The sequence below is a fragment of the Lissotriton helveticus genome, chromosome 9 (assembly GCF_964261635.1).
Source record: "Lissotriton helveticus chromosome 9, aLisHel1.1, whole genome shotgun sequence".
NCBI lineage: Eukaryota > Metazoa > Chordata > Amphibia > Caudata > Salamandridae > Lissotriton > Lissotriton helveticus.
In genome coordinates, this window is record NC_136070.1 from 793,445,239 (window position 1) to 793,468,150 (window position 22,912).

At 47.3% G+C, this 22,912-nt stretch overlaps 1 protein-coding gene across 1 annotated transcript in view; it reads right to left on the minus strand.

Annotated features, from left to right (window-relative positions):
- The window catches only part of CLPTM1 (CLPTM1 regulator of GABA type A receptor forward trafficking), a 423,589-nt gene that overhangs the window by 136,503 nt on the left and 264,174 nt on the right, over positions 1 to 22,912 (minus strand). The window contains exon 10 of the mRNA XM_078660927.1: positions 7,879 to 8,069. Within this exon, the coding sequence (XP_078517053.1) occupies positions 7,879 to 8,069 (191 nt within the window). The remainder of the gene's footprint in view (positions 1 to 7,878; positions 8,070 to 22,912) is intronic.

Genomic DNA, 22,912 nt, shown 5'->3' on the forward strand with positions numbered 1-22,912 from the left:
TCATGCAACTGTACCCTCACTGATGGTATAGTTCACTCAGCTAGAGGGGTGTCTTACCTATACCATAGGCAGTGGGTTGAAGGCATGGCACACATATGTGCGTCATGTTGACTCTTCGCTTTACTCTGCACCAAAACTCGCAGCCTGCAATGGCAGTGCGTTTGTGTTACAGTACAAGGCCTCTAAGGGTGGCACAATATGTTGTGAAGCCCTTAGAGGCCTTCTCTGGTCACAGGTATCCATGGTACCTTTTACAAGGGACTTACATGTGGCCAGAGAGATGCCAATTGGGGTTATAAAGGTGCAGTTTTGGTAAAGAACACAGGCTCTGGGAAACTGATTGGCAGGGACCCAGGGCACATTAAGTTAAAGTCCATCAGAAATCAGGCAAAAAGTGGTTGAAGTGGGTTACTGCAACAGAAACACACTTTCCTACAATGTTGACCTTGCTTGCGTTTGTTTGAGACAATATACCTAGCTTGTGAATGCACACTGGCCTCACTGAAGAGTCAGAATGTGATTTGTGAAATTGGTCACACCCCTAACTGAATGGCCATAAGTGCATTAGTGATGCAGCAATGCACCTTTCAGCAACAAACTCCCACCTCCAAGCGATTGTTCTTTATAACACTATCCATGTAATCCTCTTTGACTATGACAAATCTGTACTAACCAAAAAAAGGCCTTAGGAAGGAACACCATCACACATGAGTCGCGCCCCCATGGCCAATCATGGTTGTATCTTTTGATTTTGTATCTAAAACGATCAAGAAAGTTGGCAAGTAATGTCCACAAGTTACTGTCCAGGAAGGCATCTCACTATAGACTGGTGCTTAGAAGCTTCTGTAACTGGGCTAATGCACCAAAAATGTTCAAGAATAAGGAGTCAGCAACAGTTCCTTAAAGCACTGATTGCCCTGTAAGCTGTTGCTCAATAAGCATGGACTGGAACCACACTAAACAAGACCCATTCTGCATCTAAGTGCCTGCAGAGAGTGGCAGGGCTCTAAAAATCATAAAAAATGCACTAGACTTGAAGGTCTAGTAACCTACAAAATCTTCTCGACCTAACTGAAATGCACTTGACCTCTAACTCTGAAAGCTGGGCAAATGTGACAAGTCAACAAGATTTAAAAGCATTTTTATTTCTCATTTACTTTGTGAGCATCAAAGATGAATATGCTACTTACCAGTATGCATCTGTTCTTGGCATGTAGGGCTGCTAACATTCATATCTTAGCATTAGATCGCCGCCTAGTGTTGGGTCCGGATGATCGCACATTGTTGTCCTGGAAGAGTCTTCGAAGTATCCTGAGATAGGTGGCTCCTTCCCTGGACTACAGTGCGCATGGGCATCGGCTCCATCCCCAGATTGTTTTTCGCCATTGTGGCAGAGATGGAGTGTAAAGTGTAAAGGATGTCCATGCTAATGACTGAATACAATAGTATATCTGCAGCTGCGACAGGCACCGGGGAGGAGGGCGGGCGATATGAATGTTAGCAGCCCTACATGCCAAGAACAGATGCATACTGGTAAGTAGCATATTCAGTTCGAGGCATGTGGGCTGCTAAATTCATATCTTAGCATAGAATACATAGCAGTCCCTCCATTAGCGGCGGTTGCCCGTGCCAGCTGCAGAAACCTGAAAAAGTGTCTTGAGAACAGCCTGTCCCACAGCAGCTTGCTGCTTGGAATGCACATCAACACAGTAGTGTTTTGTAAAGGTATGTGGTGTAACCCACGTGGCTGCTCTGCAAATGTCCTCTAAAGGAATGTTCCCTAGGAAAGCCATGGATGCCCCCAATTTGCGTGTGGAGTGCGCCCTTGGGGGTATCGTTAAAGTGCGCTTGGCCTTTTGGTAACATATTTGGATGCACTTAACAATCCACCTGGCTATTCCTGCTTTGGAAATAGGGTTGCCTTTGTGTTGTGGTGAGAAGGCAACAAAAAGTTGTTTTGTTTTCCTAAAGTGTTGTGTTCTGTCTATGTAGTACATCAACGCCCTCCGTACGTCTAACGTATGGAGCATCCTCTCCGCCACCGTTTGTGGGTTTTGGAAGAATGCTGGCAAGTCAATAGTTTGGTTGAGATGAAACTGTGACACCACCTTTGGAAGGAATTTGGGGTTAGTACGTAGCACTACCCTATTTGGATGAATCTGAATGAATGGCTCTTGGATTGTGAGCGCTTGCAGCTCACTAACACGCCTTAGTGACGTAATAGCAATTAGGAAAGCTACTTTCCACGTCAGGAACTGGAGTTCACACGAGTGCAGTGGCTCAAATGGTGGTCCCATCAGCCTGGTGAGGACCACATTGAGGTTCCACACCGGAGCTGGCGGTGTTCTTGGGGGAATGACTCGTTTCAGACCTTCAAGGAAAGCTTTAATGGCAGGCACCCTGAAGACAGAGAGATGCTGCCTATTCTGAAGATATGCTGCGATGGCGGATAGATGTATCCGAATAGAAGTGAACGCTAGATTGCACTTGTACAGATGTAGCAGATAGCAAATGATGTTAGGGATAGATGCATCTAGCGGGTTGATGTCATTGGCTGTACAGTAAATGACAAAACGCTTCCATTTTGCAGCATAGCATGCTCTGGAAGTTGGCTTCCTTGCCTCTCTGATGATGTTCATGCATTCTGGAGGTAGGTTAAGGTATCCAAACTCTAGGACTTCAGGAGCCAGATCGCCAGGTTGAGCTGCTGCGGATCTGGATGCTGAATTTCTCCATGGTTCTGCGTCAAAAGTCTGGGCGTGAGGCGCAGTCTTTGATGCGGCACCACTGAGAGTTCGAGGAACGTGGTGTACCATGCTTGGCGAGCCCACGTTGGAGCAACTAGGATGAGAGTCATTGCGTGCTGCCTTAGCTTTCTGGCCACCAGCGGTATTAGAGGGGCTGGCGGAAAAGCGTACGCAAATTTGCCTGACCAGTTCATCCATATCGCATTCCCCTGCGACTGTGGGTGAGGGAACCTGGCGGCAAAGTGTTGCCATTTTGCGTTTTCTTTTGTTGCAAACAGGTCTATCTCCGGATGACCCCACTGCTGGAAGTACGGGTGGAGTACAGATGGGTGTAACTTCCACTCGTGCATTTGATGGCTGTGCCTGCTGAGCAGATCCGCCATCTGATTGTCCTTTCCCGGGAGGTGTTCTGCCATGAGGAAGATGTTCCTCTGAATGGCCCACCGCCACATGCCCTGAGCCAGATGAGACAGCTGTGGCGAGTGGGTGCCCCCCTGCTTTTGAATGTAGTACATCGCGGTCATGTTGTCCGTCCGGACTAACACTACCTTGTTGCACAGATGTACAATGAAGGACTTGAGCGCCATGAAGATTGCCATCAGTTCCAGATAGTTGATGTGCATCTTCTGTTGCTGCGTCGTCCATAGTCCCTGCACTGTGTAATTGAGCAGATGAGCTCCCCATCCCTGGAGAGATGCGTCCGTTGTCAGGGTAATCTGTGGCACTGGCTCCTGGAACAGTCGGCCCTTGCAAAGGTTGTGTGGAGTCCACCAATGCAGAGAGTCGTATGCCCGACTGGTAACCAACACTAGGTCTGTTAATTGTCCTTGAGCCTGTGTCCACTGATTTGCTAAGCACTCCTGGAGCGGGCGCATATGTAGGCGTGCGTGAGGGACTATGAAGATGCAGGAGGCCATCATGCCTATCAACTGCATGAACACTCTTGCTGGAAGTGAGTGTTGTGGTCTGAACTTCCGTATTAGAGACTGCATGCTGTCTATCCTGACTTGGTTTGGTTGAGCCATGGCCGTCAGGGTATTGATCGTCGCACCTAGGAACTGCCGGACATGGGCCGGCTGAAGATGCGACTTTGGGTAGTTCAACAAGAAACCTAGATTGTGAAGGAGGTGAATGGTAGTCGACATGTCCGCGGCGCACTGTTGTTCCGACTTGGCTTGAACGAGCCAGTCGTCCAGGTAGGGGTAGACATGGATGCTCTGCCTCCTGAGGTGCGCCGCTACCGTCGCCAGACACTTGGTAAACACTCTTGGGGCTGTGGTGACTCCGAAGGGTAGGACCTTGAACTGATAATGTTTGCCTTGGATAGTGAACCTGAGGTATTTTCTGTGGGACGGGTGTAGTGGTATGTGGAAATAAGCATCCTTGAGATCTAAGGTTGCTAAGAAGTCCCCCTGGTTTAACAAGGGAAGAATCTGTTGCAGTGTGAGCATATGGAAATGTTCTGACAGTATATACAGGTTGAGGGGACGTAGGTCTAGAATGGGTCTGAGAGATCCGTCCTTCTTTGGAATAAGGAAGTATAGGGAATATACCCCTGTGCCTTCCTCCTCCACCGGCACGAGCTCGATTGCGCCCTTTTGCAGCATCACTACTACTTCCTGCTGCAATAAGAGCAAGTGCTCTGCGGACATAGGCCTTTGCCTTGGTGGAATGTTGGGTGGAGTGGATCGTAACTCTAGACAATAACCGTACTGTACAAGTTGTCGCACCCACCTGTCTGTGGTGATGTTTCTCCAGACGGGCAGGAACTGCTGCAGTCTCCCCCCGACAGGTGTTAAGTGGTCGGGGGGAAGTGACAGAGAGTCACTGTTTGCTTGGGGCAGAGGAGCGGGAGTTGTTGTTCCCTCTGCCGCGTCCTCTGGTGCTGTGTCCTCGGTAACCCCCCTTGTTCTGTTTGGGGTACGAGGATTGTGCTCCACCTCTAGAGAATTGTGATTGTTGACCCATCTGTCCTCTGGTGACTCCACGTGCACCTGAGCGACGAAAATTATTGCCACGAAACTGTTGTGATTGTAGGGCCCCCATAGATTTAGCAGTTTCGGTGTCTTTTTTAATCTTTTCAAGGGTGGTGTCAACATCTGGACCAAACAGTCTATCAGGATTGACTGGCTGATTAAGTATGGTTGTTTGTATGTCAGGTTTAAACCCCGATATGCGGAGCCAGGCCTGCCGTCTCAGCATGACGCTAGTGTTAATGGCCCTAGCTGCCGTGTCTGCTGCATCAAGTGCACACTTTATGGCTGCATTGGAGATGAGCTTGCCCTCCTCTATAAGCAGTTTGGTACCCTCTTGAAACTGCGGAGGCAGGTGTTCTAAGACGCGCTCTAGGGTGTCGTAATGCGCCCTATCATAACGTGCCAAGAGTGCCTGTGTATTCGCAATACGCCAAAAGTTGGCAGCCTGTGCAGCTACTCTTTTGCCTCCAGCACTTTTGACTCCTTATCCGGGGGAGGAGCTTCACCCGTTGTTTGGGAGTTGGCCCGTTTGCGGGCATTTGCGACCACCAGGGAGTCCAGCGGCAACTGTCCCCGAATGTATGCAGGGTCTGCAGGTGCTGGTCTGTACTTTTTTTCAATACGTGGATTGACCACTCTCGCCCTGGTAGGTTCTTTAAAGATGTCCGCAGCATGTTTGAGGACCCCCTTGAGCATAGGCAGTGTCTTTACTGTCCTTTCAGAGACTGAAAAAGTGTCAAATAGAAAGTCTTCTTCTACTGGGTCAGCATGCATGTCCACATCATGATTAGCAGCTGCCCTTTCAAGGAGTGCATGAAAACCTGCAGAATCTTCAGTTGGGGATGCACGTGCACTGAAAGGCTGTGGGTCAGGCTGTGGGTCTTGCCCCACATCCTGGGTGCCTTGGTCACCAATGTCATCATATGAATCCGGCTGTGAATCAGGTTCATTGATGGGGAAAGTGTACTGGTCATCTTCATTATATCCCTCACCCTCAGATTGTTCTGGGGAAGGAGTAGGGCTCCTTCTTGGGGTAGGCTGGATAGGTTCCATGAGGCCTGAAGCGTCCTGAGGAAGCCTTTTCTTCTTGAGGGGGATGACATAGGAGTCCACTGGCTGTGAAGTGATCCTCCTCTTGTAAAGGGTCAACTTGCCCGTGTCCGCGTCGATAAAACGCTCCGAATCCTCGTTTGAGTCGAGTACCCGACTTGAAAGTGCCCCTGCCGTTGAAGAATCCGACTTCTTTGGCGTCGATTTTGTTGAAAAGGCCTTCGGCGCCTCTTTTGGCGGCAGAAGGAAGAGAAGTTTACTTGCAGGCTTCACCGGAATGTCCATCGGCTTCTGTGGCGATGGCATCGGAGCCGACGTAGCAGAGGCCTTCTCCCTGATCCTCTGTAGTGAAGAGGCGATGAGGGACGTGTCACTTACAGTGGCCGTTGGCGCCGACGAGGAGGCCTTGACCTTGCCCTCGGATCCGACGTCCTGGTGGCCCTTCTGAGTCTTGGACGATGATGCCGCAGCCGCCGATCCAGAGTCCTTGGACCGATGCGCAGATGTACCAGCCTTCGATCCGTGTAACTTTGTCGGTTCCGTCTCCACCACGCGTCCGACTAACGGAGTCCCAGTCGGAAGCGGAGCGGTTTCGCTGGCTTTCGCGGGCTTTGACGGCGCCGCAGCGGTTGACCCGTGCCGACCACCCTTCTTAGAGGATCCCTCCTCCGTCGCCGATTTTGACACGGTGGAATCGACAGATTTCTTCGACTTCTGTGGACCGGAGGTCGACGGAGTCGATGATGCAGCGGGTTTGGTCGTTTTCGGTGGTACGGCCGCCATCTTAGGTGTGCTCGACTCCATAAGTTTTGGTTTCGATTTTGGGTCGGCCATTTTAGGTGTAGTCGATACCGTAGGTTTCGGTTTCGATACGGCTTGGCCAGCAAGTTTGTCCGTGGCCGGGCCGGAAGGCAGGGCCGTGGCTTGCGGTACGGGGTCTAGGGTAAGGCCGACAGGCGATCCCGTGACCCGATCTCGATCTTCGTAACCTTCGGGGCATAGCTCGTCCCCTGAGCTATCTTCCGCGGCCCCATAAACCTCTTCGACGTCCCCTACCTCTTCGACGTATTCAAGGCCTTGACCCCCGACTCCGTCGTCGTGTTCCGGATCTGCCTCGACCTCCGTCTCGGGCGGGGAGATTTGAAGATGATGGCTCTGGTCCTCGTCTTCTTGGTCGCCGAAGATGTTTTCTGGATCTGGGGCCGCTTGTCTGGCTTCAAGGCGCACCGCGCGCCGAATCTTGAGCGTTTTCTTGAACCTGAACCTTGCGCAGGCCCTGCAGTTGCCGTCGTCATGGTCTGGCGAAAGGCACTTGTTACAGACCGGGTGCAGGTCTATATGTGGGTATTTGGACCCACAGAGCGGACAGAGTTGAAACGGACTCCGCTCCATGCTGTAAAGTTGCAGTCGTGTCGCGATGAGAAGGCCCCGATGTCCGAAGAGTGTAAGCACTCCGCTGATTCCGACTCCAAGAGACGGAAGAACTCGAGACCGCACGCAAACAATACCGACGCAAAGAATACAAGGCCTTTTGGCCGTTAAAAGCTAGTATTTCTCGGTTCCGACAGAGACGTCGAGACCGCATCCGAACCCAATGGCGGAAAAAAACAATCTGGGGATGGAGCCGATGCCCATGCGCACTGTAGTCCAGGGGAGGAGCCACCTATCTCAGGATACTTCGAAGACTCTTCCAGGACAACAATGTGCGATCATCCGGACCCAACACTAGGCGGCGATCTAATGCTAAGATATGAATTTAGCAGCCCACATGCCTCGAACTGCCTTTAAATCTTGCTATCTTGTCCCATTTCCTCTGTCTTTAGAAGCAGAGGTCAAGTGTCCGTTTGTCTGCCTACTCACCAGAAAGGGCTAGTAGGACCTAAAAATAGCTCGTCCTAAATTAATCTGACTCGCAAATGTGAGCGGTCGACTGCATTTTTCGAGCTCTGAGTGGTGTGGGTAGAGAAAGGCAGAGATGTAGTCCTGGGACACATTTTCTATTGCAGATGAAGTAACAATCTCTGAAATGGTACAGACTGAATCAAACCAAAGAAAATAGAAAAACAAGGAAACCGATCCTTACTAGTATGCAGAAGTAGACTTACCTTGACATCCATAACTTTGGTGATCTTCCAGAAGTCAATGAGCAAACCTATGAAAACGCTGACCTGGACAACAAAGTTGGTCTCATTGTCCATGATGTAAAGAAGGACCACAAGTGACTGAAAAACCCCAAAAATAACAGAGCGCACAGAGAGACCTTCAAGGGACTGCCGGCTGTTCCAGAACTGGATATCTGCAATAATGAAGAGGACAGTCTTACATAAAAACCATGCATCATGCAACCAACAATTCATCCGTACCATTCTTTACAGGAGTCTGCATTAGAAAGGAAAATGCTACTTACCAGTATGCAGCTGTTCTTGGCATCTAGGGCTGCAGAACCACACACTATTGCATTAGATCACCATCTGGTGGTGGGCCCGGATGATTACACTTTGTTGTTGTCTTGGAAGAGTCTTTTGTCTGTTAGATTACTCCCTTAGATCGTAGTGCGCATGGGCATCGACTCCATCTTCAGATTGTTTTCGCCATTGGGCAAACGATGGAGTTGTAGGATTACAGATAAAGATGACCAAGTGTTGTGTATCTAAATAAGATAATACTGGAACAGATACAGGTAGCCGGGAAGGCAGGTGGGCGTGTGTGGTTGTGAAGACCTACATGCCAAGAACAGATGCATACTGTAAGTAGCATTTTCAGTTCGAGGCATATGGGCTGCAGACCACGCATTATTGCATAGATTGCACAGCAGTTTCTCCCTTAGCGGCGACCACCCGCATCTGTTGCAGTAGTTTGAAATAATGTTTGGAGTACAGCCTGACCCACACTTGCTTGTTGTTTTACCTGCACATCTACACAGTAGTGTTTTGTAAACGTGTGCGGAGTAGACCGTGTCGCTGCTTTACAGATGTCATCTAATGGTATATTTCCTAAGAATGCCATAGATGCCCCTAACTTACGGGTAGAATGAGCCCTAGGGTAAATGGATAGAGTGTTTTGCTTTTTGGTAAGAAATTTGAATGCACTTAACAATCCACCTTGCAAAGCCTGATTTTGAAATAGGATTGACCTTATGTGGAGGAGAAAAGGAAATAAACAGTTGTTTAGTTTTACGAAATGGTTTTGTCCTATCAATGTAGTAAAGAAGCGCTCTTTTTACATCTAATGTATGTAGAGCTCTTTCCGCAACTGTTTGTGGTTGGGGAACAAATACTGGCAACTCAATAGATTGGTTGAGATGGAACGGTGAAATGACCTTTGGCAAAAACTTTGGATTTGTCTTAAGAACCACTTTATTGTGATGAAGTTGTATAAATGGTTCTTGAATTGTTAAATGCCTGGATCTCACTTACTCTTCTGAGTGACGTAACAGCTACTAAAAAAGCAACTTTCCATGTAAGAAACTGTAATTCACACTTATGTAATGGTTCAAAAGGAGGAACCATAAGTCTGCTGAGAACAATATTTAAATTCCATACCGGAGAGGGTGGTATTCTGGGAGGAATTATTCTTTTGATTCCTTCCATAAACGCTTTTATTGCAGGTACTCTAAACAATGACAAATGTTGTCAGTTTTGAAGATATGCTGCTATGGCGGCAAGATGTAACCTGATTGAGGAGTATGCTAAGTTAGATATTTGCAGATGTAACAGGTAGCATATGATGTTTTGTGTGGAAACATCTAAGGGGTTGATGTTGTTATTTGTGCAATATACAACAAACCTTTTCCACTTTGCTGCATAACATGCTCTAGTGGTAGGTTGTCTTGCTTCTTTTATGACATTCATGCAATCAGGTGGTAAATTTAGATATCCAAATTCTAAGACCTCAGGAGCCAAATCGCTAGATTGAGCTGCATAGGGTCTGGATGCATAATCTCTCCATGGTTCTGTGTCAGTAGATGCGGGGAGAGTTTTAATTTGTAATGTGGTACTACTGAGAGCTCTAGTAGCGTGAGAGAATGTTGCTGTAGCTTGCGTACCACCAATGGAATTAGTGGGAGAGGTGGAAAAGCGTGCGCAAATTTGTTTGTTTGACCAGTTCATCCATACCGCATTGCCTTTGGATAATGGGTGTGGGTATCTGGCGGCGAAGCTTGGGCATTTGGAGTTGTGGTGTGTAGCAAACAGATCTATCTTTGGTTGACTCCCCTTTGGAAAAAATGGCTGAAGAACTTGATGATGAAGTTCCCATTCGTGTATCAGTTGTCTCGGACGACTTAACAGATCTGCAACTTGATTGTGAACTCCTGGTAGATGTTCTTCTAACAGAAAAATGTTCTGAGGAATGGCCCACCTCCATATGCTCTGCGCCAGGCAGGAGAGCTGTAGGGAGTGTGTTCCTCCTTGTTTTTGAATGTAGTACATTGATGTCATATTGTCCATCCACAAGAGTGCGCGCGCATGCGCGTAATAGCAAACTGGTGGCCGGCAAGGTAGCACTTGCGGAGACACGCGTGCACATCACTTGCGGAGACACGCGTGCACATCACGCGCGTCATCACTCACATATTTTTTTTTATTTCGCGGCCGGGCGGCTTTACTTTTAGGGCCGCGCGGCCAATGCTTGTTATTTCTTGGAATCGTCTCGATGAAAAGGGAATGCGTGCACTACTTACTGCTTCAGCGGGTACTTTGATGCAGCCCGGATCCTCGGCATATGCCTCGTTGCCCGTTCTGTGCAACAAAAATGGTGCATGTTTTTGTCAATAGTGGACCACTCTTTGTCGTGGCTCTGAGATGGTGATGCTTGGTGAGCGCCACTGGTAATCTTCCCCCACCTGCACTGATGTGCCCTGCCATCCTCGCAGTTATGTATGGGCACGCTTGGAACCAATTCGGGCTCTTAGTGCATCGTCCTCCGCTTGCCAGATGTCATAAATGAAAGCAAAAACAAGGGGGTAGGGGGGAGGGGCAGTCGGATATCTGTTTGGAGGGGTGATGTAGCGCCTTGTCACAAAGCAATGAATGTGCTTATTCAACGCCCTTAATTGGCTCACCAGGGTCAATACATTTTCCTGGTCTTTTGCTAACTTCTCTCAGGTGGCTTGTGCGCGTTCCTGCGGACACGCTAACATAATGCTGCTGCGAGCGGAGTGTCTAAAAGTAAACCTTGAAGGGTTACACATGGTCCTTCTACGAACCCTGAATAGTTTTTGTACTTGATGCTGTTGGCCACCTTTGGCGATGCCTTGTAGGAACTATACCGTTACATCAGTACTGCTGTTTTAAACCAGACCTTGCAGGCATGCCATCCGCCCCCCACCCTTCCCATGTGCCACAACTCTCTGTTTGGGCGCTCATAGGCCCCCAGCAGCGGTCTCCTTGCTGTGCCACTGTGACTGAACTGTAACGGCGTACTGCGATCTAGTATCTCGGCCACATTCTCACTGTCAAATCCTAACCAGCATTCCCCTTACCAACCCACGACGGTCCTTGATCATGAACTAAGTCAATGTTCTCCAGTCACCGTCAATAGCCCATCCCCCCGTGCCGGTGTGCACTTGAAATACGAAACCACTAGTACCCAGCGTGGTGAACATTATTAATTTATATATACATGTATTTATTTGTTTTTGTATAGGCTGCAGCAGTATCGCCGTACCCTGCATTAACCGCAACTGCCGGGGGACCCGTCATAGTTTTCCCATTCTTTTCATTTCTTACCTTGGCCCCGCCACGGAGCGCGCAACTTATATTAGTGAGGGACATCCACTGCCTGCCACAGGATGGATGTCGTGTACAGCCACACCCACCAGAGAAGCTTGCATTATTAAAGTGGCTCTGTATAGCGAACATTAATCTTGCTTCCTTACTGTCACAACAGTCACCGTCCGGCCTTCCCCAGCATGCCTACACTGAGCCCTTTGCCTGTTTGCACCAGGCTTAAAATATGAACTCCAGAAGGGAGCTCAGTCACCCGGGGCGGTGCCTGCCTGAGGACCTATCAACAGAGATGCTGGGCCCGGAATGTTCGGTGGGCCTCTCAATGGAATCTTGAATTGGTCATTTGGTGTCCTCGCCCCCTCCTTGCTCTGTGAATATTCGGGGGGGGTACACAATTAGCTTGGGTGCGGTAGTCCCAGTATACAACTTTTTGACGTGACTTTGGTTGGCCCTGGCTTTCTTACGGTGTGGATACTCCTGAGTTCGTTACCTGAGGAATTCTCAGTTCTGTGCTACAAAAATGGTGCGTGTTTTTCGTTTCGATAGAGGAGCACTGTGTTTAACTCTCTGCCACCTTTACCCAGTCTGATAAAGGCTAGAGCATGTCTAGTTTGGGGTGATTGTGCTCTGCCTTCCTTTATAAACCTGTTCCACTCAGCTCTCTTCGTTTTTCTTTACCTGCATTATTTTTTTTCTGCTTTCTCAGCAGTCTGCGAGCCAAATTTAGCAATAGAGTGGAACGGACGAGACTGCATATAAAAAAGCACCATTCACAAGTGTTAGCGCAGAGGCCACTTCTTTACAAAAACCAGCATCGTCATAGCCAATAGGTCTCGCCTTTGGGACCTTTTAAGTGTTTAGTTATCCAGCACAATATCCTTAGTGCAACAACATTAACTGTTGCATGGCTAAACACTTATAAGGTGCCAAAGGTGAGACCTATTGGCTTTGCCAATGCTTGTGTTGCATTTTCCATGTACCCTGTACTGTGTGTCTTTGTAAATGCGCTCCCCATCCTGTGAGAGATGCTTCTGTGGTTAGTATTATTTGTGGAACAGGTTCTATAAACGGCCGGCCCTTGGAAAGGTTTTTGGTGTTCCACCATTGCAGAGAGCGATATGTCCGGTCGACTACCACCACCAGATCGGTTATTTGTTGCTGAGCCTGATTCCACTGACTTGCCAAGCACTCTTGAATGGGGCGCATTTGTAGTCTTGCGTATGGTACTATGAAAATGCAAGATGCCATCATTCCTATTAATTGCATGAACACTCGAGCTGGTGGTGAGTGTTGAAGCTGGAATCTTTTGATAAGATTTTGCATACTTTGTATCCTTGTTGGGTTGGGATACGCTATTGCCTTGGAGGTATCTATTGTGGCATCTAGATACTGCTGAGACAGGGACGGTTGGAGATGCGACTTCTTTTGATTTACTGTGAATGCCAGTTTGTGTAGCAGGCATATCGTTTGATGCGTGTGCTGTACACATTGGTTGTATGACTTGGATTTTATTAACCAGTCGTCCAGATATGGGAAGACATGAATATTGTCCCTTCTTAAGTGTGCTGCTACTACTGCTAGACACTTTGTTAACACTCGAGGTGCTGTAGTTACTCTGAAAGGGAGTACCTTGAATTGGTAGTGCTGACCCTCTAGTATGAACCGTAGGTACTTTCTGTGCGATTGATGGATAGGAATGTGGAAGTACGCGTCTTTGAGATCTAATGTGGCAAGGAAGTCGCCTTTCTTTAGCAACGGTAGAACCTATTGTAGTATGACCATATGAAAGTGGTCTGATTGTATGTACAGGTTTAAGGGCCTTAGATCTAAAATAGGTCTGAGGGACCCGTCCTTTTTGGGTATGAGAAAGTATAGAGAATAAACTCCTGTGTTTAAATGTTGGTTTGGGACTGGTTCTATTGCATTCTTTTGCAGTAGAGATGCCGCCTCCTGTCTTAGTAGTATGAGGTGTTCTTGTGACATGGGACGCTGCCTGGGTGGTATTGTTAAAGTAGTGGAAGTGAGCACCAGGCAATAACCGGACTGAATTATTTGTCTTACCCACCTGTCTGTGGTGATGGAGTTCCAGACAGGTAGGGACTGTTGTAACCTCCCCCCGACAGGAGTGGAATGGTCTGGGGGGATGAAAGGGAAGTCACTGTTTGGGAGTAGAGCCGTTGCGATTGTTGTGTTCTCTACCTCTGTCCTTATTGTGGTTTCCTCTATACCCTCCTCTATAATATCCCTTACTAGGCGAGGTTTGGCTGGGTGCTTTGTAAGAAGAGGAGGTATTTATGAGAGCGACGAAAGGAAGGTCTATGGGCTTGCGTTTGTAAAGCTCCCATGGATTTTGCCGTATCTGTATCTTTCTTCATCTTTTCTAGTGCACTATCGACTGTTTGCCCGAAAAGGTGTTGCTGGTCAAATTGTTGGTTTAAAATACTGGCTTGTACTTCTGGTTTGAACCCAGAGATGCGTAGCCATGCATGTCTACACAACAGTACCCCTGTATTTATTGCTCTAGAGGCTGTGTCTGCAGTGTCTAGTGCACATCGTATGGAGATATTTGTAATAATCTTGCCTTCCTGTATTAGGTCAGAAGCCCTGGTTTTATATTGTTCTGGAAAGTGTTGCATGAGTGACTCTAACTCATCATAATGAGCTCTATCATATCTTGCTAACAAAGCTTTCGTGTTAGCAATCCTCCAGACATTGGCTGCTTGTGATATGGGGCGTTTTCCTGAAGCATCTACAAGCTTAGACTCTTTGTCAGGGGGTGGAGCATCCCCTGTTTGAGAGTTAGCCCTTTTCCTCGCATTTGACACTACTAGTGAGTCCAATGGCAACTGTCCTTTAATGTATGCTGGATCAGTTGGAGCCGCTTTGTACTTTTTTTCTAGTCTGGGGTTAATTACCCTGGCTCTGACTGGGTCTTTAAATATTTCGGGTGCATGTCTTACCACTCCACTAAGCATTGGAAGTGTGGTTGTGGTCTTATGTGACAACAGTATTGTGTCCATTAGGAAGCCTTCTTCCACTGGATCTGTGTGCAAATCTACTCGATGGAAAGTGGCTGCTCTATGAATGAGCTGCGTAAACCCAATAGTGTCATCTGGGGGAGATGATCTAGACAAGTATGCATCTTCTTGTGGCAGATCTGGTGCATTATAATCTTCCCATGGGTCACCTGATGGCCCAGGAATATCATCTGGCTCATTAATGTTGTCTATGTAATGTTCGCTCTCTACCTCCTGTGAGTATCTATCCCCATTATCCTCATCTTGTGCTATAAGACTATGTGTACTAGATGGTGAATGTACAGGAGAAATATCTATTGGTATTTCTACTTCTGGTGAAGGAATCCTTATGGGGGAAGTTTGAGCATGCTGTTTTAGAGGAACTGGCGGTAGTTTAGGATAGTCCATTTTCCTCTTTTCAGGTGCTTCAGTTTTATGTCCAGTCTTTGGATTAATATGAAGAGCCTTTTGCTTTTGGTCAGGTTTGAAAAGCTCTTCTACTGGAAAATCCTTTTCGGCGTCGATTTATCTGTTTTGGGGCCGAAATACTTAGCTTTTACAGTGTCTATTGTCTTTGGAGCGGGTTTTGGTTTCGTTTCCGAAGATTATCTTGTTTTTTCTTCGGATCCGTGCTCTGTGGATCCAAAATTTTGTTCCTGGGGTACGTTTGGACTCATGTACCCTCGGAGCCGAAGTATGTTTCGGTACCGGAACCGTCTTCGGATCCACTTTTTTCAGAACCGGAGTGGTCTTTGGTTCGGTAGCTTTGGGAACCTCTTTTGGTGCTGAACTTGATTTCGGCTCGACCGCTTTTGGTACCGATGGATGCTTTGGTGCCGGTGTTAATTTTGGCTTAAGGACCTTCGGCTTTTCGGGACCGACAGACTGACTCGAGTCGACTGGAGGCTTTTTTATATTCTTCGCTGCCGAGCCAGAAGGTGGGGCGTTGGAAGATTTTGGTCGATGTGCACCTGGACCAAAAAATGTGGAGATGGAACCAAAGCCTGTCCTGGTATGGTGGGGTGACCAGGGTCGACGCTTGTACTCACGACCTGTTGACCAGCTGGAAGATAGTCGTCTTCGTATTGATCCTCGACTCCAGAAGCTGAAACCTCTGCTTCGGAAGCGACGTCTTCTTGCTGCTATTCTTCTGCTTCGATTGGAGCCTCGTCTATGATGAGGTCTGGTGTCGATGAAGATGACTGCGCCATCACTCTTCAAGCTCAACGGTCCCTGATGGTTTTCTTCGACTGGAACGAAGTGCAGGCCTTACAGTCTTGACTCTCGTGCTCTGGAGATAAGCACAGATTGCAAACCTCATGAAGGTCGGTGTGAGGACATTTGTGTCCACACCGAGGGCACTTCTTGAAGGGTGTTCTTTCCGTGAGCCAAAGGCCCAATGGCGCAGTTGGGCCCGACGGCCCAGACAAACGTTGGAATCGAGAAGTGAAGACCTTCTTCGACGCAGGTAACCGGAATCACTGTTGAAGACTATGTTGAAGGTATTATGATTGATTTATGAATTCAAAAAGAGATCGGTAATGGGACCGAACGATGAACACATCCGAGCCCGATGGCGGAAAAAAACAATCTGAAGATGGAGTCTATGCCCATGCGCACTACGATCTAAGGGAGGAGTCATCCAACAGACAAAAGACTCTTCCAAGACAACAACAAAGTGTAATCATCCGGTCCCACCACCAGATGGTGATCTAATGCAATAGTGTGTGGTCTGCAGCCCATATGCCTCGAACATATATATTTAGCAATTTAAATTTTGCATTGCTTTATATTTTCAATTAGATAGACACAACATTTAACTTAGTTGGTTATGTACTTCAATATGCAAAGACAGGTCTACTGCGAATTCAGTCACTATGCACATTTTCAATAGCTTATTGAGCTAATATGTGTTGTTCACATTGCAAACTGAATTAGAAGAAACAAATAAATGCATCCACCTTACAAGGTGGTTATCATAAGTGGAATGGGTTCTGAACCAGAAGGTTTCTTCTTCACATTCTTTGACAAACTCTACGAACTTGGTTTTCTGATTTTTGAACTGAGTGTACTGAAAACTGCTTGGCTTTAATGTATGTCTTTTGAATGAAGTGCACCACGTGCCTTGTTCACTTCTGAGATGAGATATGCAAAACCAAATGTGTCATTCTTGCTCCAGAGAGCATTCCAAAGGATAATGTTACTTACCCTGTAAGTATCTGTTCTTGGCACGTAGAGCTGTAGATTCACATGCTTTGCCTACTCCTGCCATCTGGTGTTGTGACTGGATATTTGCAAGTTGTTTTTCTTCAAACAAGTAGACACACAAGGTATGGGGACTCCTCCTTTCAGTGATAGTGCGCATGGGCTTCGACTCCATTGTTAGATTGTTTTAGAATGGAGTAAGTGCAAGTACAGATATGTCCTTGCATGTTGTAGGAAACTGGCTCTGTATATACTACACCAAAATGAGGTATAGTGTGTATGAAGTCCAAGTGACCCCAGAGGCAGGCAGAGGTTACAGTTAGATAGAACCTTACTCTCTATTTGTGGTAGAGTTGTCGGGCAGTATCAGAGGACAGTGTTAAGCATTTGATGTACCCACTCAGTCAGCAAATGAACTCACACACTCAAGAAGTGAACTCTAGGCCAATTGTTTATGTATAAACAATATACTGTTTATTTTTAAAACCAAGCAAACCTGGTACAGGTAAGCATAAAATACTTTTCAGTAATACGTTGCTGAATCTAGAACAGTTTAAAAATGCAATAGAACTTGTACTTTGTTTGATTTACAGGGGATGCAGCAGGTTGCATCACTTAGCAAATACAGCACATTGGAATGAATAGGCTTTCCAGTAAATTATAGTTAAGTTACTTTTTACGTTACTTTTCTAACTCCGTGCAGAACACCTAGATTCAGCACTAGGACACTTCCTGTAAATGGTAAGTAATTACGTTTTGGTTATTCGCATGATTTTTAAAGAGTGTTTTTAGATTTCAAAACTCCACAGTTGTTTTTTGGAATCAAAACAGTGCATTGAAATGAATGTTACAGCTCGCCTAGCCGTGGCTCCTCCCTCTTTTCTCCTTTCCTTTTTCCCTTCCTTTGCCTGTCCCTTTTTCTTCTACCATTGGTCGCCTGGGTTAGGCTCATGTTATCCATAAAGGCGCTTTACCCTCATGCTATGTATGCACATGTAAAATGTTGCCTTGGATACCCTTGTTTACCCTGCTATATGCTTTCTTTATACCTTGTGAAAATCACTGAAGTATTTTGAAGAAGAAAAAAATGAATAGGCTTTTCAGTAAATTACAGGTAAGTTACTTTTCTTACTCAGTGCTGGATATCTGGATTCAGCACTGGGACATTTCCTGTAAACAGGTAAGTAAATATGTTTTGGTTATTTGTGTGATTTTTAAAGAATATTTTTAGATTTCAAAACCCCGCACTTAAAAACTTTTTGGAAGAAAATTGTCAATGTTGTCATATGGAGGAAAAACAGGTTATCGGTTCAGAGGTAAGTAATTGACTGTGGGAGTTAAGGTTCTGGGGTTAGACTCAGAGGTCCCCCAGGGTCAGTGATGCACTGTTGTTGCACCCTCAGCAGCACTAGGGCGGCTGGGTTCAGAGTGTTGAGGCCCAATGTTATCCAATGGGGGATGGGGGCCTCCGGGTGGTGGCTGCAGGCAAGCAGGCCACTGGGTTGTGGGAGCAAAGCTCCTAGGGTTTAGGTCAGGGCAAATGGGGAAACAAAGTAGCACAAAAGGTACACCCTCAGCGGCACTGGAGCGGCCGGGTGCAGAGTGCTGTTTTGACGCCGAGTGCCCTGTTTTCTATGGAGAACCTCTGGTTCCCAAAAGCCAGCAGGCAGGGAGACTAATGACTTCTGGGTGCTACCACCACTTGGAGAAGTAAGTTGGGAAGTTAAGGGTTGGTTAGGCACCGTCTGTTTGGACACAAGGCCGTGGGGCGACGGGTGCAGGGGTGCCTTTTGGGGTTGGATCTTCTTACCAGCTCCTGGTCGCGGTTAGGGGGGCCTTCTGGATTTAGGCTGCAGGTGTCGCCTGGAGGCTTGAGGCAGATCAGGGGTTGCCAGATGTTGGGTCAGGATTGCTAGGGTGACCTCCTCGTGGTGTTTTTCCACACTCGTTCGGGCTGGGTTCGGCAGGTGCAGAGTGGGCTGGATTTGCGGTCTCTGGCTGCTGCCAGAGATTGCAGTTGAACAAATCCGTTGTTCACGGGAGAAGCAGTCTTTGGAAGTGAAGGCAGGCAGGTCCTCTGAAGTTTCTGAGGTTGCTGGCTGCAGGACACAAAGGGATTTCGCAGGATCAGGTTCGAGGGGAGAGACAGGCCGGTAGGGCTGGGGCCAAGTCAGTGGGCGATTTCCTCTTGTTAGCTGGCTGCGCTGCTGTTCGGTCCTTTTCTTTTTCTTATTGTCAGGCTGGATCTGAGGAAGCAAGGTTCTGGGTGCCCCCTAAATATTAGCCCTTTACCTAAAGGTAGGTAAAGGTCTGGGACCAATGGGTCCCTTCCCTGGGGTGGGTACACCCCCTACCGTGCCACCCTCCATTGGTGTGGGGGGGAGCGGCAGGACCTGTTCCTGGTTGGGTCCCCCCATCCTCAAGATGGCAGGGACTCAGTGCTGTGCTTCGCCTCGCTTCCCCACCTGAGGGGGCGGAGTTGGCATAGGTGGGCACACCAAAGTGGGGGGTAGAACCAGTGGGGACCAGTTGCTGAAAGCAGCAAATGGTCTGGGAGGCACACAAAGTCGGCATGCCTTTGAAGCTTACCATTCGTGAACCCTGCCCATCCTGGGGGAGGAGGCTTGGCACCTCGTCCCAGGATGTGCATTGTTTCAGGCCCCCTAGAGCAGCAGGCAAAAACATGTCTGTTGGTGGCTGCCTAAGCAGCCACTCAGTCAGGTCACTAGGAGTTGGTCGAGTTTCAAGGGGCATGTCTAAGATGCCCTCTATTGTGCATTTTACATTAAATCCCACACTGGCATCAGTGTGGTTTTAATGTGCTGAGAAGTTTGATACCAAACTTCCCAGTTTTCAGTGTAGCCATTATGGTGTTGTGGAGTTCGTAATGACAAACTCCCAGCACCATATACTCTTAATGGCAGCATTGTACTTCCAGTCCACAGGAATGGACTTGGGCACTGTAGGGGTACAGGGCTCATGCACCTGTACCCTCACCACTGGCATAGGGCACCCTGCTAGATGGGTTACTGATGCATGCCAGGGCAGTGGTTTGTGGGCATGGCACACAGGGATGTGCAATCAATATAAAAAAAACCCTGTCCCTTAGACGTTAAATGTCGGTATTCGTATTTTAGCAGCAGAGAGGCCAACTGTCAATTTCTACTGCTACACCACCAGGCTTAGTAGTTTATTCTTTGGGTGTATTATCGCATATCGTGCGATAATACGAATACCGACATTTAACGTCTAAGGGACAGGCTTTTTTTTATATTGATGGTTTATGAGTGGAGGGCAACCCTGGTTCTCGGTTTCCCTCTTGGCTCCTTTTTTGGAATAGCCACAGGGATGTGCGCCTTGTCGACTCTTCACTTTGTTCTGCACCAAGACACGCAGCCTGCAAAGGCAGTGTGTGATTGTAAGGGTACAGGGCATCTAAGGGTGGCACAATAAGTGCTGCACCCCTTAGAGACCTTCTCTGGTCACAGTGCCCTGGGTACCTGTGGTACCATTTACCAGGGGCTGACATGTGGCCAGAGATGCCAATTGGGTTTAGGCTTCAATGCAATTTTAGGGAAGGCACATAGGCCCTGGGTACCGGATTAGCAGGAGCCCAGGGCACACTCAAAGAACATCAGCAATTCAGCAAAAAGTGGGGGCATACCATGCAGGAAAGAGGGCACTTTCTCACACGTGTGATATAAATAAAAACAGCAACTACCATACGTGTCCGGGGAGGAGGGAGGGTGCATGTGAATTTACAGCTATACATGTCAAGAACAGATGCTTACAGGGTAAGTAACATAATCGGTTAGAGGCATGTGTGCTGTAGATATACATGTTTTGCATAGACTGTATAGCACTACTCTCCAAAATCGGTGGCTAACAGTGGGCAATGCAGTTGTCTGAAAAAGTGTTTTAGCACTGCCTGTCCTACATTATCTTGCTGGCGGGCAGACACATCCACACAATAATGTTTGGCAAATGATTGTGATGTAGACCCCATATAGCTGCTTTACAGATGTCAGCTATAGGAATGTTACCTAAAAAGGCCGAATATGCTCCTATTTTACAAGTGGAATGTACTCTAGGCGGTATAGACAAAGTTCTTTTGGCTTTAACCCCTTCGCTGCTGCTGTCGGACGTCACGTGAGCTACCTCCCTGGAGCTGCGCACGTCCAACGCCCGACAAGGCCGCACCCGTTTCTTCGAACGTTCGGCACAGGCGCTGAACGTTCGAAGCAGCAAACAGGTTAAAATAGAATGTTTCGATACATTGAACAATCAATCTATAAATGCCAGATTTTGAGATTCGTGTCCCTTTATGAGGGGGGCCAAAACCAATAAACTGTTTTACAAAAATTGTTTGTTCCGTCAATATAACACATTAATGCTCTTTTGACATCTAATTTAGGAAGAGCTCTATTTGCTACAAATTCTGGTTGAGGAAGAAAACAGGTAGTTCAACTGATTGATTAATATGAAAAGCTGAGAATACTTTTGGAAGTAATTTTGGGTTGGTACGAAGAACCACCCTATCTCTATGAAGTTGGAAGAATGGTTATTCTAATGCTAATGCCTGAAGCTCACTTACAAGTCTCAACGAGGTGATAGCAATAAAAAAGCTACCTACGCAGAGAGAAGCTATAGTGGACAGTTATGAAAGGTTCAAAAGGGTGACCCACCAGTCTTTTTAAAACAACATTAAGGTTAAATACAGATGGAACCTTTGGTGGCATCACTCTTTAAAGGCCTTCCATGAAAGCTTTAATTACTGGTACTTTGAAAAAAGAGAAGTGTAGTCTGTTATGAAGATAGGCACCCACATCTACAAGGTGTAAGCGTATAGAGGTACAGGCAAGGCCTGAACATTGTAGATGCCAGAGAGAACAAATAATTTGTTGTATAGATGCATCTAGCGGGTAAATTATTTGGTTATTACAAAATATAACAAATCTTTTCGACTTTGCTGCATAGCATGCTCTAGTGGTAAGTTTTCTTGCTTCCTTAAGAAATGTCACAATTTGGTGCTAGATTTAGATATCCAAACTCTATGACTTCAGGAGCCAGATTGCTAGGTTGAGCTTATTGGGGTTAGGATGTCCGATTTAAAAAGTGTTCTGAATGTGGAGGTTTGAGGTGAGGTGAAACTTCTCGTTAGGAACTACTGAAAGTTATAGTAGTGTGGTGAACCATGGTTGACGAGCCAATGTAGGAGGCACCAGAAGTATGAGACACGACTGCCTCAGTTTCCGAACCAGATATGGACGAAGAGGGAGAGGCGGAAAAGCGTGGGCAAATATTCCTGGCCAATTCATCCATAGGGCATTGCCTTTGGATAGAGTTTGGGAATTTTGTATATTGTGATGTCGCAAAGAGATCCATTTGTGAAAACCCCTACCTGTAGAAGTATGGGAGCAGGACTTGAGTGTGGAGTTCCCACTCATGGACTTGTTGCTGCATGCGGCTGAGGTAGGCAAAGTCATTTTCTGTACCAGGAAGGTGTTCTTCTAGCAATTGTATTTTGTGATGTATTGCCCAGCGCCAAATGGTCTGAGAGAAGCGTGAAGGTTGTAGAGAGTGTGTCCTCCCCTGTATTTGTATATGGTACATGGCTGTCATCTGGTCTATCCGGACTGGGACAACCTTGCCTATAAAGTGAGGTCGAAATTCTTCCATCCCTAGGTGAACAGCTTGAAGCTCTAGGTAGTTGATGTGAAGATTCTGGTGTTTCAGAGACCCTGAACTGTTAGATGTAAGTGAGCACTGCACCCTGTCAGATGAGTCTGCTAGTAGCACATTCTGTGTGACAGGATCGACGAAGGGCGGCATCTTTGATGAGTTTTGTGTGTTCAACAACTGCAGAGAGCGGTGGGTGCGGCGGTCTACCAACTAGATCTTGTAATGGACTCTCTGATTGATTCCATTAACGTGCTAAGGATTCCTGTAGTGAACACATGGGAGTTATGATTCCAAGCACTGGAAGAGCCCTCCGTTAGGCTGTGTGTTCCCGGTGCCAACCTTCTAGAACCCAGCAGAACAAAATTGGTTGCTGCTGACCAGAGACACATTTCTGCCTCCTGCTGCTGAGCCAAGCTCGAGCAGGGGAAGGAGAACAATAGGCATCCTTTCACAGTGAGGTGGGACCACCTCCCAGACAGGAGGTAGTGAACTGGGAACCTGTGGGT